At 37.6% G+C, this 20,479-nt stretch overlaps 1 protein-coding gene across 2 annotated transcripts in view; it reads left to right on the forward strand.

Moving 5' to 3' along the window:
• Rdx (radixin) overlaps positions 1-20,479 on the forward strand; it is a 64,959-nt gene that overhangs the window by 10,304 nt on the left and 34,176 nt on the right. For both annotated transcript variants that reach the window (XM_041638353.1, XM_041638354.1), the window contains exons 2-7: positions 6,837-6,908; positions 11,307-11,390; positions 15,583-15,678; positions 16,155-16,429; positions 17,820-17,903; positions 18,640-18,786. In XM_041638353.1, the coding sequence (XP_041494287.1) occupies positions 6,897-6,908; positions 11,307-11,390; positions 15,583-15,678; positions 16,155-16,429; positions 17,820-17,903; positions 18,640-18,786 (698 nt within the window). In that variant the 5' untranslated portion in view covers positions 6,837-6,896. The remainder of the gene's footprint in view (positions 1-6,836; positions 6,909-11,306; positions 11,391-15,582; positions 15,679-16,154; positions 16,430-17,819; positions 17,904-18,639; positions 18,787-20,479) is intronic.

A 20,479-nucleotide genomic window follows, 5' to 3' on the forward strand; every position in this document is an offset into this window, starting at 1 on the left:
ATATATATATATATATATTCTGTATTTCTAGAAATACAGAACCAGTTTATGATGCTGCTGTGATGCTTGTCTGCTTCTTACCATGTAAGTTCCTCAGCATTGACATGTAGAAGTCTTAGCTGGCTACTGTGTATTGACCACAGAGTAGTATCTGAGTTAGTTTGCTTTGTGGCTTTAGTTTGTGAAGTCTTTCGCTTACTTGATTACTAGAATGCATTTTGCATAGCAACTTTATTATAGCTATTGCATATTTTCTTATGAACTTTGATTTTTTTTTTTTACTTCTACCTATTTAGGGATGTAAAATAAAGTGCATTCATTTTTTTTATCATAGTGCTTGTATACTTATTTCTCTAAAATCGAATTAATCTGTTTTTTTTTTAACCTTTCCTTTTGAAAACAAAAATCTGTATTTTCATTTTAGAAGCTTACAGATTCATCCTGATTTGTAGAGACTTTCATATTTTGGAGAATAACCATTTTGACCTCTTTTTTGTCATTTATAATTTAAAGAAATGTGATGATTTGTGCTTGGTTGACCTAGGCAATATCCTTTGGTTTCCATGGAGCTCTCTCTCTTTTTTAAAAATTTTTATTTATTTATAATTTGTTTGGTTTTTCAAGACAGGGTTTTTCTGTAGCTTTTGGAGTCTGTCCTGGAACTAGCTCTGTAGACCAGGCTGGTCTCAAACTTACAGAGATTCACCTGCCTCTGCCTCCTGGGTGCTGGGATTAAAGGCGTGTGCCACCACCACCCAGCTCAGAGATCTCTTATTAAGGCTAAACTTTATGCAGATTATTTTACTTGAAACACTTTTGGTGGAATATAACTTGAAATAAGTCTAATTGAAAACTTGGCCAAATTATTTAACTTTCTGTTAGCTGCCTAGCTGGTCCTGTGTTTAAGAAATATCTTTTCTGAAATGTGAGTGCTGTAACTTAAGTTTGTAGAATCTGTTGGATAATTAAGATTTTTTGCTTGCCTTTTTTTTTTTTTAATCTCCTTGCTGGTGAGATTACACTGGAGGGACACACCAGGCATATAGTTCAGAAAATAGTATGATAGGTGATGAAGAAACTCATTTGAATCTCTCTACCCAGCTCCAGAGAGTACTGTGATGGGGACTGGTATGTTATAGTACAAAACACTAATTCAAGAAAGCACTGAAAATTGGTCGCCACAAAGAAATATTCTAAGTATTCTGGTGGGAGTAAACCTGAAGAACACCTTCACAGTGATTTGGTGGGGTGTACCTGAGGGACACCTCCACGGTGATATGGTGGGGTGCACCTGAAGGACACCTCCACCGTCATATGATGGGGTGCACCTGAGGGACTCCTCCACCGTGATATGCAATGCAGTGCAGGGCTGGCAAGATTCATTAGGGATGTAATCTCTCTAAATTAACTGAAACACAAGCCTCGATGAGCTGAAAATAAAATTTTAAAGAGAGATAAATACAAGAATAAAAAGATTTTAAGTTATACCATCAAAGTCTTAAACACTTTTTTTCAGTCAAAAAAGGCTTTCCAGGGATGTAATGGATGGCATAGTGGTTAGAGCATTTTCTTCTCTTCCAGAGAACCCAAGCTAAGTTCCTAGCACTCAAACTGGACCACTTATGGCCCTCTAACTCCTGCTCCGGGATGTTTGACACCCTCTCTTCACCTAGCAGGCACCTGCATACACAAAACACTTTTTTTCAGTCAAAAAAGGCTTTCCAGGGATGTAATGGATGGCATAGTGGTTAGAGCATTTTCTTCTCTTCCAGAGAACCCAAGCTAAGTTCCTAGCACTCAAACTGGACCACTTATGGCCCTCTAACTCCTGCTCCGGGATGTTTGACACCCTCTCTTCACCTAGCAGGCACCTGCATACACACATAAAATTAAAAATTAAAAAAGTAAAAATTAAAAAAAATCCTTAAAGTTATTTGTTGTCTGAACTTTCTGTCCCACTGGGTCCTTGTCCTGCCTGGTTTGTGCAGTCGTTAAGTCCCAAAGAAATCACACAGAGTTCTATATTAGTTATAAACTGATTGGCCTATTAGCTCAGGCTTCTTGTTAGCTAATTCTTATAACTTATATTAGCCCATTATTCCTGTCTGAATTAGCCACGTGGCTCGGTACCCTTTTCAGCGAGACACATCTTCTTCTGTAGCTGGGTAACAACTGCAGAAATGAGCTTTCTTCCCAGAATTCTCCTGTTCTCGTCTCCCCGCCTATACTTCTTGCCTGGCTACTGGCCAATCCGCGTTTTATTAAAATAAAACAAGCTACAAACCATTGTCCCACAGCAGTTATCTCTAGAAATAAAAATAAACATTGAAATTTTAAGCCATGGGTGGGTAAAAATAGATTAACAATAACTAAGAATAGGGCTGGAGAGGTTAGTGATTAAGAACATTTCTTGCTCTCTCAAGAGGACTGGAGGTTGGTTCCCAGAACATGCATCAGATAGCTAACAGCTGCCCATAACTCCAATGCCACGGCTCTGATGCCCTCTTCTGGTCTCTCTGGGCACCTACACTCATGTAGCATATATCCACACAAACACACATACACATAAATAAGTTTTTTTTTTTTTAAATATATACAGTGTTCTGCCTACAGGTATGCCTGCAGGCCAGCAGAGGGCACCATATCTAATTATAGATGGTTGTGATCCACCATGTGGTTGCTGGGAATTGAACTCAGGACTTCTGGAAAAACAGCTAGTGCCCTTAACCTTTGATTCATCTCTCCAGCCTTGACATAAATAATCTTTAAAAAACAAAACTAGAGAAGCTGGGCCTTTGGTTCACACCTATAATTTTAGCACTCTGGAGGCTGAGATGGGAGGACTGCCTCAAGTTTGAGTCCTAGGCCAGCCAGAGCTACTTACTGTGTGTGTGAGACCTTGCCTCAGAATGCACACACATAAAGACATCTAACTGTAAAGACACACTGGCTAGAGGAATATCTCTCAGTTAAAGGAATGGGAAATTTGAAAATGTAATCAAAGATTAGTTCGGGAAATTTCAAGTGTCCAAAAAGAAGTACTTGGTGAAATGTGGATGAAAGAAGAGGTAGTGACTAGTAGATTCCTAGAATCCAAGGAAAGCTGAATCTTTAGAACGAGGAAGCTTACCAGAGCAGTGGCAGGGAACCTGACACTGAAGAGAAGTAAGAGTTGGTGCAGTAGAAAGGACAGTCAGATCGATACAAAGGAATAGAGTGACAGCTGACTAACAAATGCCAGAATTAAGAGAAGTAGTAACTTCCCAATGCTGAGCAGGCACGGTCCACACATGACTCTGTATGTTACTATATGGGGAGAGACCCCTTCACTGGAGGTTTAACCGTTCCAGAACTGCTTATCTGATACCAACCTAAAAATTCATGGAAGTAAAAAACTGACATTTTATCAGAAGTCATTTGGGAAAGCTTAATGTATTTGTTGAATTGGTTAAGTAGACTAAAATGAATAGAATGAAAGATTTAAAAATTAAAAACTTGGCTTAACTTGATCTAACATATTACCCAACATATATCATATAGTATTTTTGTTTATATCTGGAACAAGTCACTGCCTGACCCTGCACTAAAGTGTTTAAATATTGAAACAAATACAGAAACAACATAAAATTAGCATTTTGCCTATAGACATAAAACTCTTGCATTTGAAAATTAAAAATGGAAAAACTAACAAATCATTTTTAAATAGTGATTAGAAATCATGGTTTGAAACTGAACGTTTAGGTCTTAATAATGGATGAGAGAAGTACATACAAAAATCAAAGCCATCCAGGCATGTTGAGGGCAGGAGGGTGATTGAGAATTTTGAGAACAGCCTGGGCAGTATAGTAAGTTCCAGGCCATTGTGGACAAAGAGTTAGAACGTGCCTGAAAAATCTAAAAACCAAAACCACCCACAGCAAATGAAAATCCCTATGACCTTTCAGCCTTTAAAAACGGTATAGCTTCAAGTGTATGAGAAATATTTTTCCCCTCTCAGGATAATCTTCAGAAAAGGGGAAAGAAACATTGTGTCCTTGGACCTTCCATTGCGAGATGCTGCCTTTTCATTTTGAACATGAAAGTTGTATTTGACTTGAAACTCCTTTAATTCAGATGTGCTTAGAATGCTCATATAGTTTTTCTATAAGTGACTTAACTATAAGAAATAGGTAAAGAAACCCAGAGCAGAAAAGTTGGGCGTGGTGTTGCACGTCTTTATAATCCCAGCATTTGGGAGGCAGAGACAGGTGAATCTCTGAGTTCAAGGCCAGCCTGGTCTACAAAGCGAGTTTCAGGACAGCAAGCAATACAAAGAGAAACTCTGTCTTCAAAAACCAGGAAAAAAGAAAAGAAATCCAGAACAGATTTGATTTAAAAAAAAAAAAAAAACAAAAAAAAACAAAAAAAAACCCCAAAATAACCTTAAAATTTAAAACCTCTAGTAATTGCAGTGTAGATTTATTATTACCGTAGTACAAATGGGGTGTGTGTATCATGATGCATACTTGTGGCTTGGGAGCAGAATTTGAGTGATAGAACAGTACATTTTCTTTACATTGCTAATGCTGAGCTGAGGTATGGCTGTGGGTAAAGTTACTTGCTGCACAAATGTGAGGGCCAGAATTTGACTCCCTAGGTCTATGGAAACTCTGGGCAGGTGTGTTGATTCACTTGTAACCCCACAGCATGGGCGCTGGGACCTCAGGATAAGCTTTGCCAACTATACTAGCTGAATGGGTGAGTTCTGAGTCCAACTAACAGACCCTGCTTCAGTATGTAAAATGGAGGCACCTGACATAAGCCACTGGTTACAACAAGTACTCACATACATGTGAGCATATATACTCATGCATGTACATCACAATACACGTGAAAAAGTGGTGTTATTATAATCTTAAAAACTATTTTGATCCAAAAGAAAAGTTTTGATAGACTTTCTTGCATATATATAAGAGCAGTGAATTGTTCTGTGAACTGTGAAAGAAGCGAACTTTATAGATCATGTTTTAAACATTTATGAATGCCTCTAAATGTTATAGATGAAGTTTAATAGCCAAGTGATAAAAGAAATTTTTATATCCAGAGTGGTCTGTTAGTGAAATTACTTTAGAGTTGCCCTTAAACTTGGATATATTTAGTTTATGACCTTAAGGCATAAGTTAGTGGAATAAAGTCTGGAAATTACTTTGTGTTCTAGAGTGCACAAAATGGTCCAGAGTAAGAGAAAGTACAAGAAAACATTGGGAACTAATAGAAATTAACAAAAGTGAAAGATGAATAATTAAAACTGAGAAGTGATTTTTTTTTCTTTTAAGTTCAGTAACCAAAGTGAACTGCCAGAATTAATCTGGGGGGCGGGGATAGGCAAAACCTCATAGTATTTAAGAATTTAAAGAGAGTCATAGTTTTACATCTAACAAAAATAATCATGAGCAAGCACAATGACTATGTTTCTGGAAATGCATAATTGACCCAAACTTGATGGAAAGCAAATTTGGCACTGGTGTAGGGGTTTAAGTTTTGGGCCATTTTATAGTTGAGAACCCTATGGCTGTTGATTGTGGAAGCGGAGATTTTAGGATTCTGAGCAGTAAAAGCAAACCAGTTTTGAAACTTATTTTATTTTTGTGCATAATGTAACCCAGGCTGGCCTCAAACTTAACTATGTATTCCACTTTGGCCCAGAACACTGCCCTGCTTGGGATTCCAGTGCTGGGTAACAGGTTCACACCACCACGGAAGGAAGCTGTTAGAATCAAGACCTGTTTATAATACCTGAACCAGGGGAAGTAAGGATGGAAGTGTTGGAGAAATTTTGGTCTGCAGACTGCGAATGTGTGTGTGTGGGGGGGGGGGGGAAGGGGATAGGGAATAGGGTACAAAAAGTTGAGGAATGAGTGTTTTATGTTTCCTCCTGAATGTCACTGCCCAGTGACTCATTTAAAAAAAAGCACAACCCACAAAGCTCTAAAGGAAGTTTCTGTATATAGACATTTATTAGCATGTGCTTGAATAAAATTCAGGGAAATGACCTTATTTGAATGTGTTAATTCAGCTGTGCGTACATATATCTTGGCAGTGGTAGGCTCTACATAAGTTTATCTGCAGTGTCTCTGATACAGCATTAGTCAGAGGAAGATTTGGAGCTAGAATCTCTTTTCCTAGAGAGCTGATAATGACAGATTTCTCAGAAAGGCAAACTCATCGATGTTGGTGTTTCTTAGTAAGAATGTTTCCCCTGTGATGGCCCTTTCTTACTTAGAGAACTTACACATCAGCATTTGCTATGGAGGCCCCTGGCTAGCTGGGGACTGGCATGGGTGTTGCTTTGCAGAACTGTGGCTGCCGTCCACACCTTAGGGGAATAAGCTATTGTGTACTTTCCTGAGGTTTTAGAATTTCAAAAAGAAAACTCCTTTTTAAGGAAGACAATTTGATCAGCATTTTTTGTATCTGACAATACAGAAGAAAGGTTGAAAAATATTCCTAATTTTTCCTTAGCACTTGAGTCTGCCTATCTTCATTTTTACTGTTCCTTTCCATACAAGGCTGGGTTTGTGGATGAAATTGTATGAGAGTCAGTCTTTGGTCCTTAGAAATCACATTTTCTTGCTGTTTTAATAGATAACATACTTTATGCTATGCTATTTGAGACATGCGCTGCTTCCTGTACCATATACCAGTCTTATTAGGGAATGTGAAATGCTAGCTGAAGATGGTGAACATGAGCGTCAGAGAACTAACCTGATTTTAAAGTAGTCTACTTTTCCTTTTTGTATAAGGTGCAGCTGAACCCTAATGTGGAAGATCATAAAGTGTGCTTTTTTTCTTAACAGGCGATAATAGTTTATAGAACTGAAGAGTTTCTGAAGAAGGTAACAGACAAGAGAAGGAAAATGCCGAAACCAGTAAGTTTATTTTGTTTCTCTTGATAATGCTTAGCATTCTGTGGGTTGTGAAGATAATCATGGGTGAGAGACAGTACTATTAAGGTTAACATTAATGAAATTTGGGGCCAAGCTGTCAAAAAAAGTTCTATCCTTGCTTTCATAGTTAATCTGTATGACTTTTGTTTAATCCATTTTGCTCTTGATTTCCTTTTTATAAAATAGGGCTATAATTTCATTTGCTCAAGGAAGGAGACAATGATTATAAGAATCTAGCATGCATTTAGTGCTCAATAAATTTAGCCCATTGTCAGGAGAAAATAGTGGCAGTGTGAAGGAGCCATTCTTTTTAACTTTCTTCTATTTAGAACTTGAACGACAGCCTAGGTTTGTATACCTAGGTTAATTTCTTTCTATTGGAAGTTTCTTGACTAAGATCCACTCCTTTGATTTAGGGAAATAAAACAGGGTATTTTCTTCAATGTTATTTTTAGCTATCAGTGTGTTTGTGTATAACTCTAGGTAGCCTTGAGTTCATAATTTTCCTCCGTCAGTGTCCTGAGTCTTGGGATTGAGATAATACAGGTGAGAGATGGCTCAGAGTGGTTAAGAGAACATTTGTTATTACAGAGGATCAGTGTTTTATTACAACACCTATGTCAGGGGCTCATAACCTCCTCTAACTCTGGTTGCAAGAGGATTTGATATCTCTGGCTTGTATAGGAACCAAGCAGCATTCATGTGCATAAATCCATGTATACATATATTATATATATAATTAAAAGAAAACAAATGTGGCACCATTACTGACCAATTAAATTTTTAAAGAAAATTGTTGGTTATTAGAATTTTCTATTATGAATATCACCGTGGAATGACTTTGATGCAAAAGAAGGTTAAGAATAAGGTGTACAAATCAGAAAGAAGCAAAACTGTGTGCACGCACACATACCTTCAGAGACCAGTCTTTGACTGAAGCTGGACCTAACTGGTGGAGATCTTAAAGAGGATATCTTCCCCCATAGCTCTGGGCTTGTAAGTGTAGGCTAGCCATACTCATCTTTCTCACATATGGTGTCTGGGGATTTAAGCTCAGATCTTCCTTCCTGCACAGCAAGTACTCGTAAGTGCTGAACAATCTCCCCACCCCAGAGTTACAGTTTTAAAACATGAAAAATTTCATAGGTTGGAATCAGAGTTTAAAATGAATGTTAATAGCATCAGAAACAAAATACTTAGGGATAAATATAGAGGTGGCACTGGCACTGAAAACGTCGCATAATCTAACTGTGGAGAAATACACAATGTATGGAGACTTAATTAGAAAGCATTCTTAAGATGTCAGTGTCCTCTGAATGTATCAGTAGATTTAATTCAGTTCTAATCATTTGAATCCTAGCATTCTTCTTGGGTAGGGAAAGATTACTAAAGAAATTAAAAAGAAGCATGGAAAACTTAGCTGGATTAAAAACAAGAAAGGAACATCTGCTACTCTGCAGTCTAATTTTAGCAGGAACACGAAACTTTATTACTACTTTGGAAAGTGTAGTTTGTCTTATAAATGATATTAATTTGTTACTTATCAATGTCAGGGATTAGCCCTGACAAATTATTTTTTATATTAGAGTGGAGGTGTGGAAATGAAAACACAACTTGTATGACTATATTGGGAGGGAGTTTTAGTGATTTTTAAGAAATTTTGAATTTATGTTTTGAAAAAAATTTGTGCTTATTTTTTAAGCAGCTTTTATATTAAAATGTAAACTGGGGGAAATTTATTAGTATTTTGTTTTTTAGGTAGTGGGGAATGACTTAGGTTATGTTTTGTTTTTTTATGTTTATTTTGTTATGTTTATGTTTATTTTGTTATGTAGACTGAAAAACACCTTGTTTAGATGACCTTTTAAATTATAATAAAATTATAATTCAATTTTATATATTAGTTGAAGATTAGTTCTATGTGTTGTCAGCACATTAAATATCTAGGGGCTAGACAGATGGCTCAGTAGTTAAGAATGCATACTGCTCTTGCACCTGAGTGTAGTTCACAGCATCCATGCTGGACAGTTTACAGTCGCCTCAAACTCCAGCTTCAGGGGATCTGACACTCTCTTCTGGACCCTGTTGTCACCTGCACCATACACCAGCACACAGAAACACAGTGTGCATCTTTCTATTGTAAATACACTTTGATACTTTCATACGGTGTATTTTGATCATATTCACACACCCCACTTCAACTTCTAATTCTTTCCAGAATCACCCTGCCTTCTTTCTCCCTTTCTAATTTCCTGCCTTCTTTTTTTTAGTTTTTTTAGTAATCTGCCAAGTCCAGTTTGTGCCTGGACTACCATTGTATCATAGCCAACCCCCCCATGGGCCACACTCATAAAGAAAACAGGCCCTTCTTAGAGAAGCCATTGATTGTCAGTAGCTCATGAGTTAGGGATGGAGGCTCCTGAGCCTTACCCTGTTTCATGCTAGACTGTTGACATTAAAACGATAATGGTCTTTTCATTACACCTTTATTATTTGTGTTGTATTTGATTCTCCTTCCCATCTGCCCTTTCCCTGTCTCTCACCCAGTCAGTCAGTCCCCTCTTCTTCCTTAGGATATGTATTCCCCATCCTACCCCCACCTAAAGTCTCTTTTTCTTTTCTCATTATCTGCTTTCTAGTTTGATCTCTCTTGTTCAACACACACACACACACACACCATTGTCTTCCCTCCGTCTCTCACTATCCCCCTCCCCTAAAATCTAGGTTTTGCATTTTGTACAAAAATAGTAGATATGAAGGGCATTTTGTACAAAAATAGTAGATATGGAAAATTAAGGGACCCAAGAATTGTTTTGCTGTCTGTCCTTAATTTTCTATGAGTAATGAGTTAGTCATTTTTTGCAGTCCAGGATATGATTCGTTTAACATTTGAGTTGTCGTAACTATATAATACCCATTCTAATGCATGGCTTATTTAAAGTAATTGAAGCTGTTTGAAACTTTGTCTTAGCTTTCCCTGGTAACCTCTTCTGTGGCTCCACTATTGAGCCAGGATGCTGACTGTGACGCCGTCCATCCTTGTCTGGTCCATGTTTGTATCCTCAGTTGTTTAGTTCTCTGCAGTTTTAACCTGTGCGTTGGCTCATGTGGCAGTGTCGTCACAGTGCAGTTACGAAAGGACTGTAGACGTTGAGAAGACCTTGATTTGTGAATCATGAAGTCGTTAACTACATTACTGTTTTTTCCTTTTAGTGTATTTCTGAGACTGACTGTTCAGTGTAATGATTTCCAGTTATATCCATTTTCCTATAGTTGTCTTATTTCATTTTTCATTTTTCTTCACTGCTGCATAAAATGCCATTGTGTATAGCTACCACATTTTTGGAGAGTTTCCACTTATTTGTTAAAAGATACCTAAATGGATTCCATTTTCTGCCTATTGTATAGCATCCGACATGGATGTACAAGTGTCTCTGATGTGTCAGTTTGGGATCTTAGTTGTGTAGGCCCAAGAGTGATAGAGCTGGACCATACAGTATATTTTTGGCTTTTTGAGGAACATCCTTACAGGTTTCCACTGTGGCCTCACCAGCAGTGAAAGAGGTTCCTCTTTCCCCATTTGTTGTCATTTATTTTCTTCAAGATCACTGTCTTCACTGGACTCTCAGAGCAGGTTGTTCATTTTACCATGTGTTATGAAAAGAAACAGGTTTTTGTGGCATTTTCATACATACACTTTAAAATGAAGAAATATGGGATAGTGGATGACATTAAAAGACTCAAGAGTTGCATTCAGTTTGAATACCTTCTCTGCTGTTTAATACCCATGTGTCCTTGGTTCTCTTTGTCTGTGCTGTGGGTTTCAGGGATTAATTGAGTCATCAAGCCTGGCATCAGGCTCATCTTGGTAACTAGTTACTTTGAATGAGGTATTTGTAAACCAACCACCTTCCTTCCTTCCTTCCTTCCTTCCTTCCTTCCTTCCTTCCTTTCGATTTCCTGTAGTAAGAATCAAACTGTGTCACTTTTAGTAAAATATTAATGATGGGATGTATGGAGATCAATTGCAGAGACTTGCCTGTCATGCATGAGGGCTTCATTTTTCAGTACCTCCTACCTACCCCAGGTTTTTTAATCATACATATATATATATATATCCCTATAATCCCATCAATGAGGAGGCTGATGGGGCAGGCATGAACACTGCAAGTAGGCCAAGTTTGAGTTATATAGCAAGACTTAATCTCAAAACCCAAGGGCTAGAGATGTTGCTTAGTGGTAGAGATTTGCATAGATGCACAAAGCCTTGGATTTGATTCCCAGACACACAAATACTAGAACTCCAAGAATATTCTCATACTTACTACATTGTGAATATATTCACTTTACTAATCACTATCTTTCTTGGTTTTATTACAGATCAATGTACGGGTAACTACAATGGATGCTGAGCTAGAATTTGCTATTCAGCCCAATACAACTGGCAAACAGCTTTTTGACCAGGTATCATTAATCCCACAAAGCATGCAAGTCTGTGTGTGGTTTATATATGTATGTCCTTGGTGGTGTGTACATGCAGAGGCCAGATAAAATCAAATTATCCTCTGCTTTATTTTATTGAGACATCTGTCACTGAATCTGGACTCAGGCTAGTGGGTCAACAAGCCACAGCAGTCCTGGTTCTACCCATCACAGTATTGGTGTTACAGGTGTGAATGGCCAAGTCCAGCTTGTTAACATGGAGACTAGAACCTGAACTCATCAGGTCCTGATACTTCAACAGCAAGCACTGTTAACCATTGAGCTATCTCTCTGATCCCAAAAGATGCAACTTAGATAATTATTGTGTGCATGCTATTGCATGCATCGTATATTTCCAATATCCTTGATAATTCAACAATGTAGTGCTTGGAAGTTTTAACCATATATATTCAGGTTGTTTGAATAACTGTAGGGATATTTATGTATTTTTATTTCTACTTTCATCGGATAAGTCTTTAGTGTATTTTCAAAAACACAAAAGCATTAAAGGGGCCGGCAAGATGCTCAGATATGCTGCCAAGCCCAATAGCCTAATTGAACCCCCGTAACTCATGTAGTAGAAGGAGAGAACTAGTGCCTGAGCATTGTTCTTTGTTGTTAGCATACATGTTATATTTGGGCTCAAGAGAAGGTTTTACCATAAAGGCATGATAAATGAATAGATACCATTAATATAATTTAAACTTCATGCAGTGTACACCTATAGTGAGACATTGTTGCCTCAGCTCTCCCTGGCTTTGATACTCAGCTTCTACTTCTCTTCATAAGATTCCACAAATGACTCAGATCATGGGTGTTGGTGATTGCGTCTATGCATTCACGTCCTGAATGTTGGTCTAGGTTATTGAAATTGCTACCTGCTGTTCTTTCAGCAATCCTTAAGTTCTGTTTCTTAACAATGTCCTTGAGCCTGAATACCACAAACCTTGACTGTAGCGAGTATGTAGAATGGCCAGTGGAAAGGTTCAGGTAAGGCTAGGAGCAGATATGGCCTTCTTCTCATAACTTCACATGTGTGCATGTAACAGAGCCTCACTCTTTTAAAACCAGAATTTGCTGATTTAAATAAGAATCTTAAAATAAATCCCATTATAGGCAGTTCAGAATTAGTGTCACATTTGTAGAATGTTGAGTCTTTACACCGAAGTATATAGTACCTGCATAATCCTTTTATGGTTTTTCAGTGTCTACAGTGTGTGGATGGGTTAGGGTCTTAGCTGATATTAACATGTATCCCCACAGTGCAAAAGTGTGTCATTACTATTTTCCTTGTCACTTCCCTTCCCTACAGTCTTTACCCTGGGGTCGGTCCTTAAAAGGTGGCAGTGTCTTACTTTTTATTGAAATGTTAGATTGAGGCCAACTACTATGTCAGGCATAGGAGTCCTTTTGTTTGACTCTTTGTTGAATAACCGTTTTTCCTAGCTTCTCCATGTTGGACCAAAGAATAGAATTCATGTACTTAATGAGTATGCAAGAAGATTTCTTAGGGTTCAATAGTGAAATATTTGTGTTTTTTGTTTTTCTGTTTACTAGCATATTTGTGAACAGACTTGTACTGCAGTAATGTGTCTGTCAGTTCTTATTTGCAGGGGAAGATGAGAGCCACTAGGGAGCTTGGGCGTATTTTAGAATTTCCCAGCTGAGCTCTCTGGATGATTGTGTTTGTTGTGACAATTACCTACCTGTGTCCTCTGTAGTACCTTCTGAGTGGTCCTCATGCCCTTTCTGTTAAGTCAGCATTGAATGTTTTCTGCACTTTGAGTCAGTTGCTTGTGTTGTTGCTGTGAGAAAATAACTTTACAAATGCAGCTTAAAGAGGGAAGGCTTAGTGTTGCTCAGTGTTTAGATCCATCCAGTCCATCCCAGTGAGGAAAGCAAGGCAGCTGGAACTGGAGGCAGCAGGTCACATCACACCCACAGTTAGGAAGCAGTGAGTGATGAATGCCTGGTTTCAGATCTTTTCGTTGTTGTTGAGTTCATATCTCTGGTTGTGGCATGGTATTGGCCTTGAGCTCACATCCAGGGTGAGTCTTAGCACTAAAGTTAACTAATCCAGATAATCTCTTGTAAGCACAGGCAAAGTTTGTCTCCAAGGTGATAGTAGACTCTCATATTGACAGTATTACCATCACCTTCTCTCTGTCAGAGTTCAGTTAGCATTTTTCATTGTTTGGTACTGGTTTGTTTTTGCATCATTAGTATGAGTCTTTGTATTTGTATTCCACCCACCCTGCCCCCAGAAATTTCTGCTTTTTAAATATTTTTAAGTGATTTTTTTCTTATTTTCTATTTGTATTATTTAAGTTAAAATTTTCAAGTAAAGGAAAGTAAGCTGAGTTGGTTTGCTGTCTTGAAAACAAGTCTTCTTTAAAAAATTAGCCAAACTGCAAAGATGGCTTAAGAGTGGTTAAGAGAGCTTGTTGCTCTGACAGAGGACCCAAGTTTGACTCCCAGGACCCACATGGTTGTTTACAACTATCTGTATTCCAGTTCCAGGGGGTTGGAGGGTTTCTTCTGACCTCTGTGGCATCAACACACTTGTGTTGTAAAGACAGATGCAGGCAAAACACCCACATGTAAAATGAAATTAATAAATCAAAAAATTGTTTAATTAGCCAAAAGTGCTTACCACTTAAATGAAATTAATTCTTTTTAAAAAATAATTATTTATTTATTATGTATACAATATTCTGTCTGTGTGTATGCCTGCAGGCCAGAAGAGAGCACCAGACCCCATTACAGATGGTTGTGAGCCATCATGTGGTTGCCGGGAATTGAACTCGGGACCTTTGGGAGAGGAGGCAATGCTCTTAACCTCTGAGCCATCTCTCCAGCCCCAAATTAATTCTTTTATAAGGGTTTTAAATTTCATGTCACCTCCTAACTCTCCTCATTTTATTTTAAATACAGGTGTTTTTTTTTTTAAAGAATAATGTATCCTGGCGTGCATTCTAGTTCTGTCTCTTTATTCCAGTTTTTAGAGTGCTTATCACAGATCAGTGTTCATATGCAACACATCTCTCACCTCAAAGGGTATAAGTTTATTTTGAGCCCTTTAGAAACATGTACACAGGTTGCTTTCGCTGGACCCCTGTGTAAGTGGTTCCATGGACTCTTATAGTCACGGAACCAGGAAGAAGCATAGGGCATTCACCACACTAGTGGGGACAGCAGAGAGATGGGGGAAAACGTTGGTGTATATTTCAGATGTTATGTGATGACATTCTTAGTTTAGGGTTAGTAGAAACTGGTGATCTGCTACACTGGAGTCTAAAGGATTTTGTTTTTTAAACTAGATAGTTGAAAGGATGTTAAGTCAAAGTGCACGATGAATGACAGTCACGAAGACTAAAGATAACAGGATAATGTATGCACCTGTAACATTCAGCTCTCCGCTAGTCTTGTAGAATTTCCGTGCTGTGTCTTGTGGAATCTTCAGTATAATGTATGTGACTTTTTCCTGGGAACTTTAGTCATTCTATCAGAAGACATAGATTTCACTCTGTCCTTGAGTGCTAAGACAAAGCGTTAAGACACATAAGAAGACACACTATACCCCAGTTGATTAGGGAACAGGTGATTAATTTCATTTCTATGATGGAAGAGATTTATTCACAGAAAGAATGTTAGTTGATCTGGGACTTAAAGAATAATCAGTGGATGATAAAGATGCAGAAGTCTAGGCAGAAGGGAAAGCATGAGCAATGATGTAGAATGGTCCAAAAATTGTTTCAGTGAAGGTAGAATATTGAAGACACCAGACTCTGTCACCAGAGTGATGTGCTTTGCTCTAGTTACTGGTGGGACACTTGGAGGGAATCAGATAGGATTATAGGCTGACCACATCTGTGCTTCTCTCCTTTAGGCTGTTCTTTTGGTTATTGAGGCTGTGATGTGAGCTAAGGAAGTGAAGATAGAAAACACTTAAGTCAAGGATGAAGATAGAAGAGACATAACAGGATTGAGAATAAAGAACTTGAATTGATGTTTTCAGAAATGTTTTTTGAACATGTCAGAAAGTAAAGAGTGTGTTAAAGAAAAGTCCTTTTCTGTGGCACTTCTACTTACGTAGTTTTGTTCTTGTGATCTGTAGTGTTGAGGGTCATCTGATCACAGTGTGAATGTTGAACTGAATTTATCTGTTTTACAGGTTGTAAAAACAGTTGGTTTACGTGAGGTCTGGTTTTTTGGGCTGCAGTATGTAGACAGCAAAGGATACTCTACATGGCTTAAACTGAATAAAAAGGTAAGCCGTGTATACTGATTAATTTGATGCGTTTATTAATCTGTGCTGAAAAGGCATTAGCAGGATCTCACTAAGTCCAGGCTTCCTTTTGCAGTTGCCTCTTAATTGATTATTACTTACGCCTTTTAGTTCATTGGAGCACCATCAATATTACTAAACATATTCTGTGAGAACTGAGCTTGTGAGAAATAGAACCTTGAGACGGGTGTTAATATGCGTTAAAATCAAACATGCAGCTGTAAACGTTTTCAGGATAAGGTCCGGCACACAAAAGTTTTAGTTCTGATTGTTGACTGGGCTTCCAGAGCTGCTGGCAGCCTCAGGACTACACACAAAAGCCTCTTTAGCACATGTGTTTGTTTACAGACTTATGTATAACATTGCTATCTACTTCGTCAAAAAAGAGTTTGATGTAAATATATTCATTTACAGTGACTTAAAAGTTTTGTTGATTATACTTGAAATTACTGTTTTAGGTGACACAGCAAGATGTTAAAAAAGAAAATCCTTTACAGTTCAAGTTTAGAGCTAAATTCTTTCCTGAAGATGTTTCTGAGGAATTGATTCAAGAAATAACACAGAGACTTTTCTTCTTGCAAGTTAAAGAAGCCATCTTAAATGATGAGATATATTGCCCACCAGAAACTGCAGTTCTTTTGGCTTCGTATGCTGTCCAAGCCAAATATGGAGATTATAATAAAGAGATTCACAAACCAGGATACCTGGCTAATGACAGACTCCTACCACAGCGGTAAGTAAATTAAAAAAATATTTTCTAAAGTTATTTTCCAGAAGCATTGTTGAAATTTCTTTAAAAAATCAGCCTCTGCCTCCCGGGATTAAAGGAGTGTGCCACCACCGCTCAGCTTCTTAAAAAGACTTATAAGTTGCCAGAAGATGGTAGACTAGGTTTTAAAGATTTTGGCTTAGTCACCACACAGATTTATTATCTGTTCTACTGTCTACTGTTCTTCTGTGGGATGTGCAGCTAAAGGAGGTTACTATTTGGTCTTGATGTCAGGATAGGAATTTTTGTTTGTTTATTTCTACATTGAAACACACATAGGTAGATGCATAATAAATACTGTGAGAATAGTAAGTGGCATGAACCGTTTCTTCCACAGAATGAAGTTTTGGTTTGGTGTGTAGTGTAGTCCAACACTCAAAGCAACACTGCGTGGGAAACAAATGACTGCAGAATGACGGTTGGGAACTGAATCTAATCCGGTGTTTGCTCGTTATACTACTTTAGATTTGTAATCTCTTAGGATCCATCATAAACAAAAGTTGTTAATTATTCTGTGGTCTAAAGAGAATTCTAGTCAGAGTCTATGGTGTTTCTAGTATAAGTATATTTTTTGTTGCTTTGGCATTAAGAGTAGAAAATATGAATACTTTTGGTTTTCAGTGGAGCAAGAACATTGACAGACTCCACTAGAGGAGAAGTGAATGGCTGGATCATGTGATGTGAAGTATGCCTTCTTTCTTGTGCTGGCGTAAGGTTTAGTGTGGAGTACAAATGGTCTTGAGCACATTGTGTAGCCCACATTGACTTCAAATTCAGAGTTGGCCTGCCTCAGTTCCTTAAGTACTGGGATTGTAGGTGTTTACCACCATGCTCAGCTTAATGTATGTTTTCTTTTTTAATAAAAAAGTATTATCTACATGAAATGACAGCATTGAATTTAGTCACAAAAATAGTAGATATGGAGAATTAAGGGATAATCAGGACCCAAGAATTGTTTTACTGTCTGTCCTTAATTTTCTGTGAGTAATGAGGTAGTCATTTTTTGCAGTCCAGGATATGATTCGTTTAACATTTGAGTTGTCGTAAACTATATAATACCCATTCTAATGCATGGCTTATTTAAAGTAATTGAAGCTGTTTGAAACTTTGTCTTAGCTTTCCCTGGTAACCTCTTCCGTGGCTCCACTATTGAGCCAGGATGCTGACTGTGACGCCGTCCATCCTTGTCTGGTCCATGTTTGTATCCTCAGTTGTTTAGTTCTCTGCAGTTTTAACCTGTGCGTTGGCTCGTGTGGCAGTGTCGTCACAGTGCAGTTACGAAAGGACTGTAGACGTTGAGAAGACCTTGATTTGTGAATCACGAAGTCATTAACTACATTGTTTTCCTTTTTAGTGTTTTGGAACAACACAAACTGACAAAAGAACAGTGGGAGGAGAGAATACAAAACTGGCATGAGGAACACAGAGGAATGCTAAGGTATCTGGGTAACGGTTTTCTATACGTTTCTTTCCAAGTTAAAGCATTTTTATCTCATTCAAAATCTTCTTGGTCTGGCAAGATGCCTAAAGCCTCTGCCTCACTTGATGACCTGAGTTGAATCTCGAGAACCCACATGGTGGGAAAGAACCATCTTCTGAGGGTTTCTTCCCCCCCCCTCCCCCCCATGAAAAGTATTATCTACATAAAATGACAGTGTTAAATTTAGTCACAAAAATAGTAACTAGGGAGTATAAAGGGATAATCGGAACTCAAGAATTCTATTTTCTTATCTATTCCTTAATTTTCTGTTAATAATGAGATAGCTGTTTTTTTCAGTCTAAAGTATGATTCTTTAGAAACACTTGGGCTCTTGTAAACTATATAATACTCACTTTAAAGCATGAATTATTTAAAGTAATTTAAGCTATCTGAAACTGTTTGAGCTTCCCTGGTAACATCTACAACTTCAGTATTCAACAGAATACTGACTCTGACACAGCCTGCACACATGCCACTGTGGTTCATGGGCCCCTACACACACACACACACACACACACACACACACACACTCTCACACGCACTCACACCACCTGCCACCTTCATCTCAGGTTATGCTTCCCATCTTTTGATGTACATAAATAAATAAAAAGCACTGAATATTAGCTTCATTAGTTTTAGTTTGATGTTTCAATGTGTCTACTTCAGTGTATTAAATTCAGCTGTATTTTAATAGGGAAGATTCGATGATGGAATACTTGAAGATTGCGCAAGATCTAGAGATGTATGGTGTCAACTACTTTGAAATCAAGAATAAGAAGGGCACTGAGTTGTGGCTGGGTGTTGATGCTTTGGGTCTGAATATTTATGAGCATGATGACAAGTAAGTTAAATGGGTGTTTAGTGAGCTGGTCGTTCTGTGATCCAATGGCTTTCAAACATCTCTGCTGGGAAAAGCTGTCTTGATTGTCCTTATTGCTTTCTACATTGAGGTTTAGGTATCATCTCTCTACTTCCTAGTACCTTGTAGTTTCTGAGTTTTACTTCTGAGTCAGTTTATTAAATTAGAGGGTCACCTGTATTTAAATGTGCTGCTTTTGTCTCTTGGGTGAAATGCAGTAATAAGTAAAATCTATTGCCTCAGTAAGAGAGTCCCTGAATGTTGCTGTAGTTGATAGTAGCTTCAAATAGATAACATACATAAGTCAAGAGCAAATAAATTGATAGATGTGTTTAAACATTTTCTTATAGGAATTGTTTTGCATATTTTAAATAGTAATTTAATATATTATCCTTATGTTATTCATAGTAACTAATATAATATCTTGAATTTGATCAAATCAATTTTTTTATGTACACAGTTCATATTATATATGATACATCATGACCTTATAGTATTAATATACAAATATATAATTAATGTATGTTAATACTAAATATATATACTATAAATGTATGATGTAAATATATAATACAGTTTGAATATATCACTCTCATAATCCTTTCTCATGTATAAAAACTTAGGGCTGGAGAGATGACTCAGCAATTGAGAGCATATCCCACTCTTAAAGAGGACGTGAGCTTGATTCCTAATACCCGTGTCTCAAGGCTCACAACTTTAACTCCAGGTCTAGGGAGAATGGATTCATTTGGTCTCTGAGGGGTATTTGTAGTCATGTGCACAGGTACATACATAACCAATAATAATAAATTTTTTTAAAAGAATAAGTCTGTGTTAGTAATCCTTCCCACCCCAGACATGATTTTATAGCCCCCTATTAAAGTAGGTCATGCTGATTTATCTCATTGGACATTAGTGAGCAGAATAACATGCGTATTGATTATGAGTGTTTAAATAAGTAGCTATGCTTAGTGCTTGTTAGACTTTAAAAGTAGCATAAATAGTAGAAAATCTTGTTCTCTTATCAGGAACCTGACTAAAATGACCTGTGTATGTGTCGGTTACTTTTGTTGTCATAATAAGAGTGATTGCAGTCTGATTCCCGGTATGTTTATAGATAGGGTGGCAGAATGGGGTGACATTGGTAGGCATAGTGGCTCACATTTTGAATTCTGGTCCTTGGGTGCTGAGGCAGGAGGAATGTACATCCTGGACCTGCCAGGTCTATACAGTGACAAAAACACAGACAGAGGTATGGGGCACAGGGGAAGAAATAGAAAGAAAATGGGAGTGGTTTTCCTTGTTTTTACAAATATTTTTGTTCACATATCAAAGTCTTCAAGCTTTACTGAAATTCAGTACTTTATGTCTGTATTCCACATGACATTTTTAATTACTTTCCCTACCAAGCTGATACTTGTAATTTAAGACTCGACATAATAAAAAGTAAATGAAGAAATTCAAGCCTGAAGAGGCTCAGTCCAATACTCTTGTTTACTGAATTTTTCTGTGTAATTTTAAGAAAATGACACATGTATGAAAGCCTGAATGGTTGTTATTTTATGTGAGTTAATTACATTTCTCTTTAAAGTTAGCATCAGCTGTGTAGTGTGAGGAAGATTATATGTTCTGAGCATCAGAAGCTCTTAAGACTGGTCATTCACTTAACCTGTCC

Source organism: Microtus oregoni, unplaced genomic scaffold (assembly GCF_018167655.1).
Source record: "Microtus oregoni isolate MIOR12 unplaced genomic scaffold, Mior012 000055F_ref0000237, whole genome shotgun sequence".
Taxonomy (NCBI): Eukaryota; Metazoa; Chordata; class Mammalia; order Rodentia; family Cricetidae; genus Microtus; species Microtus oregoni.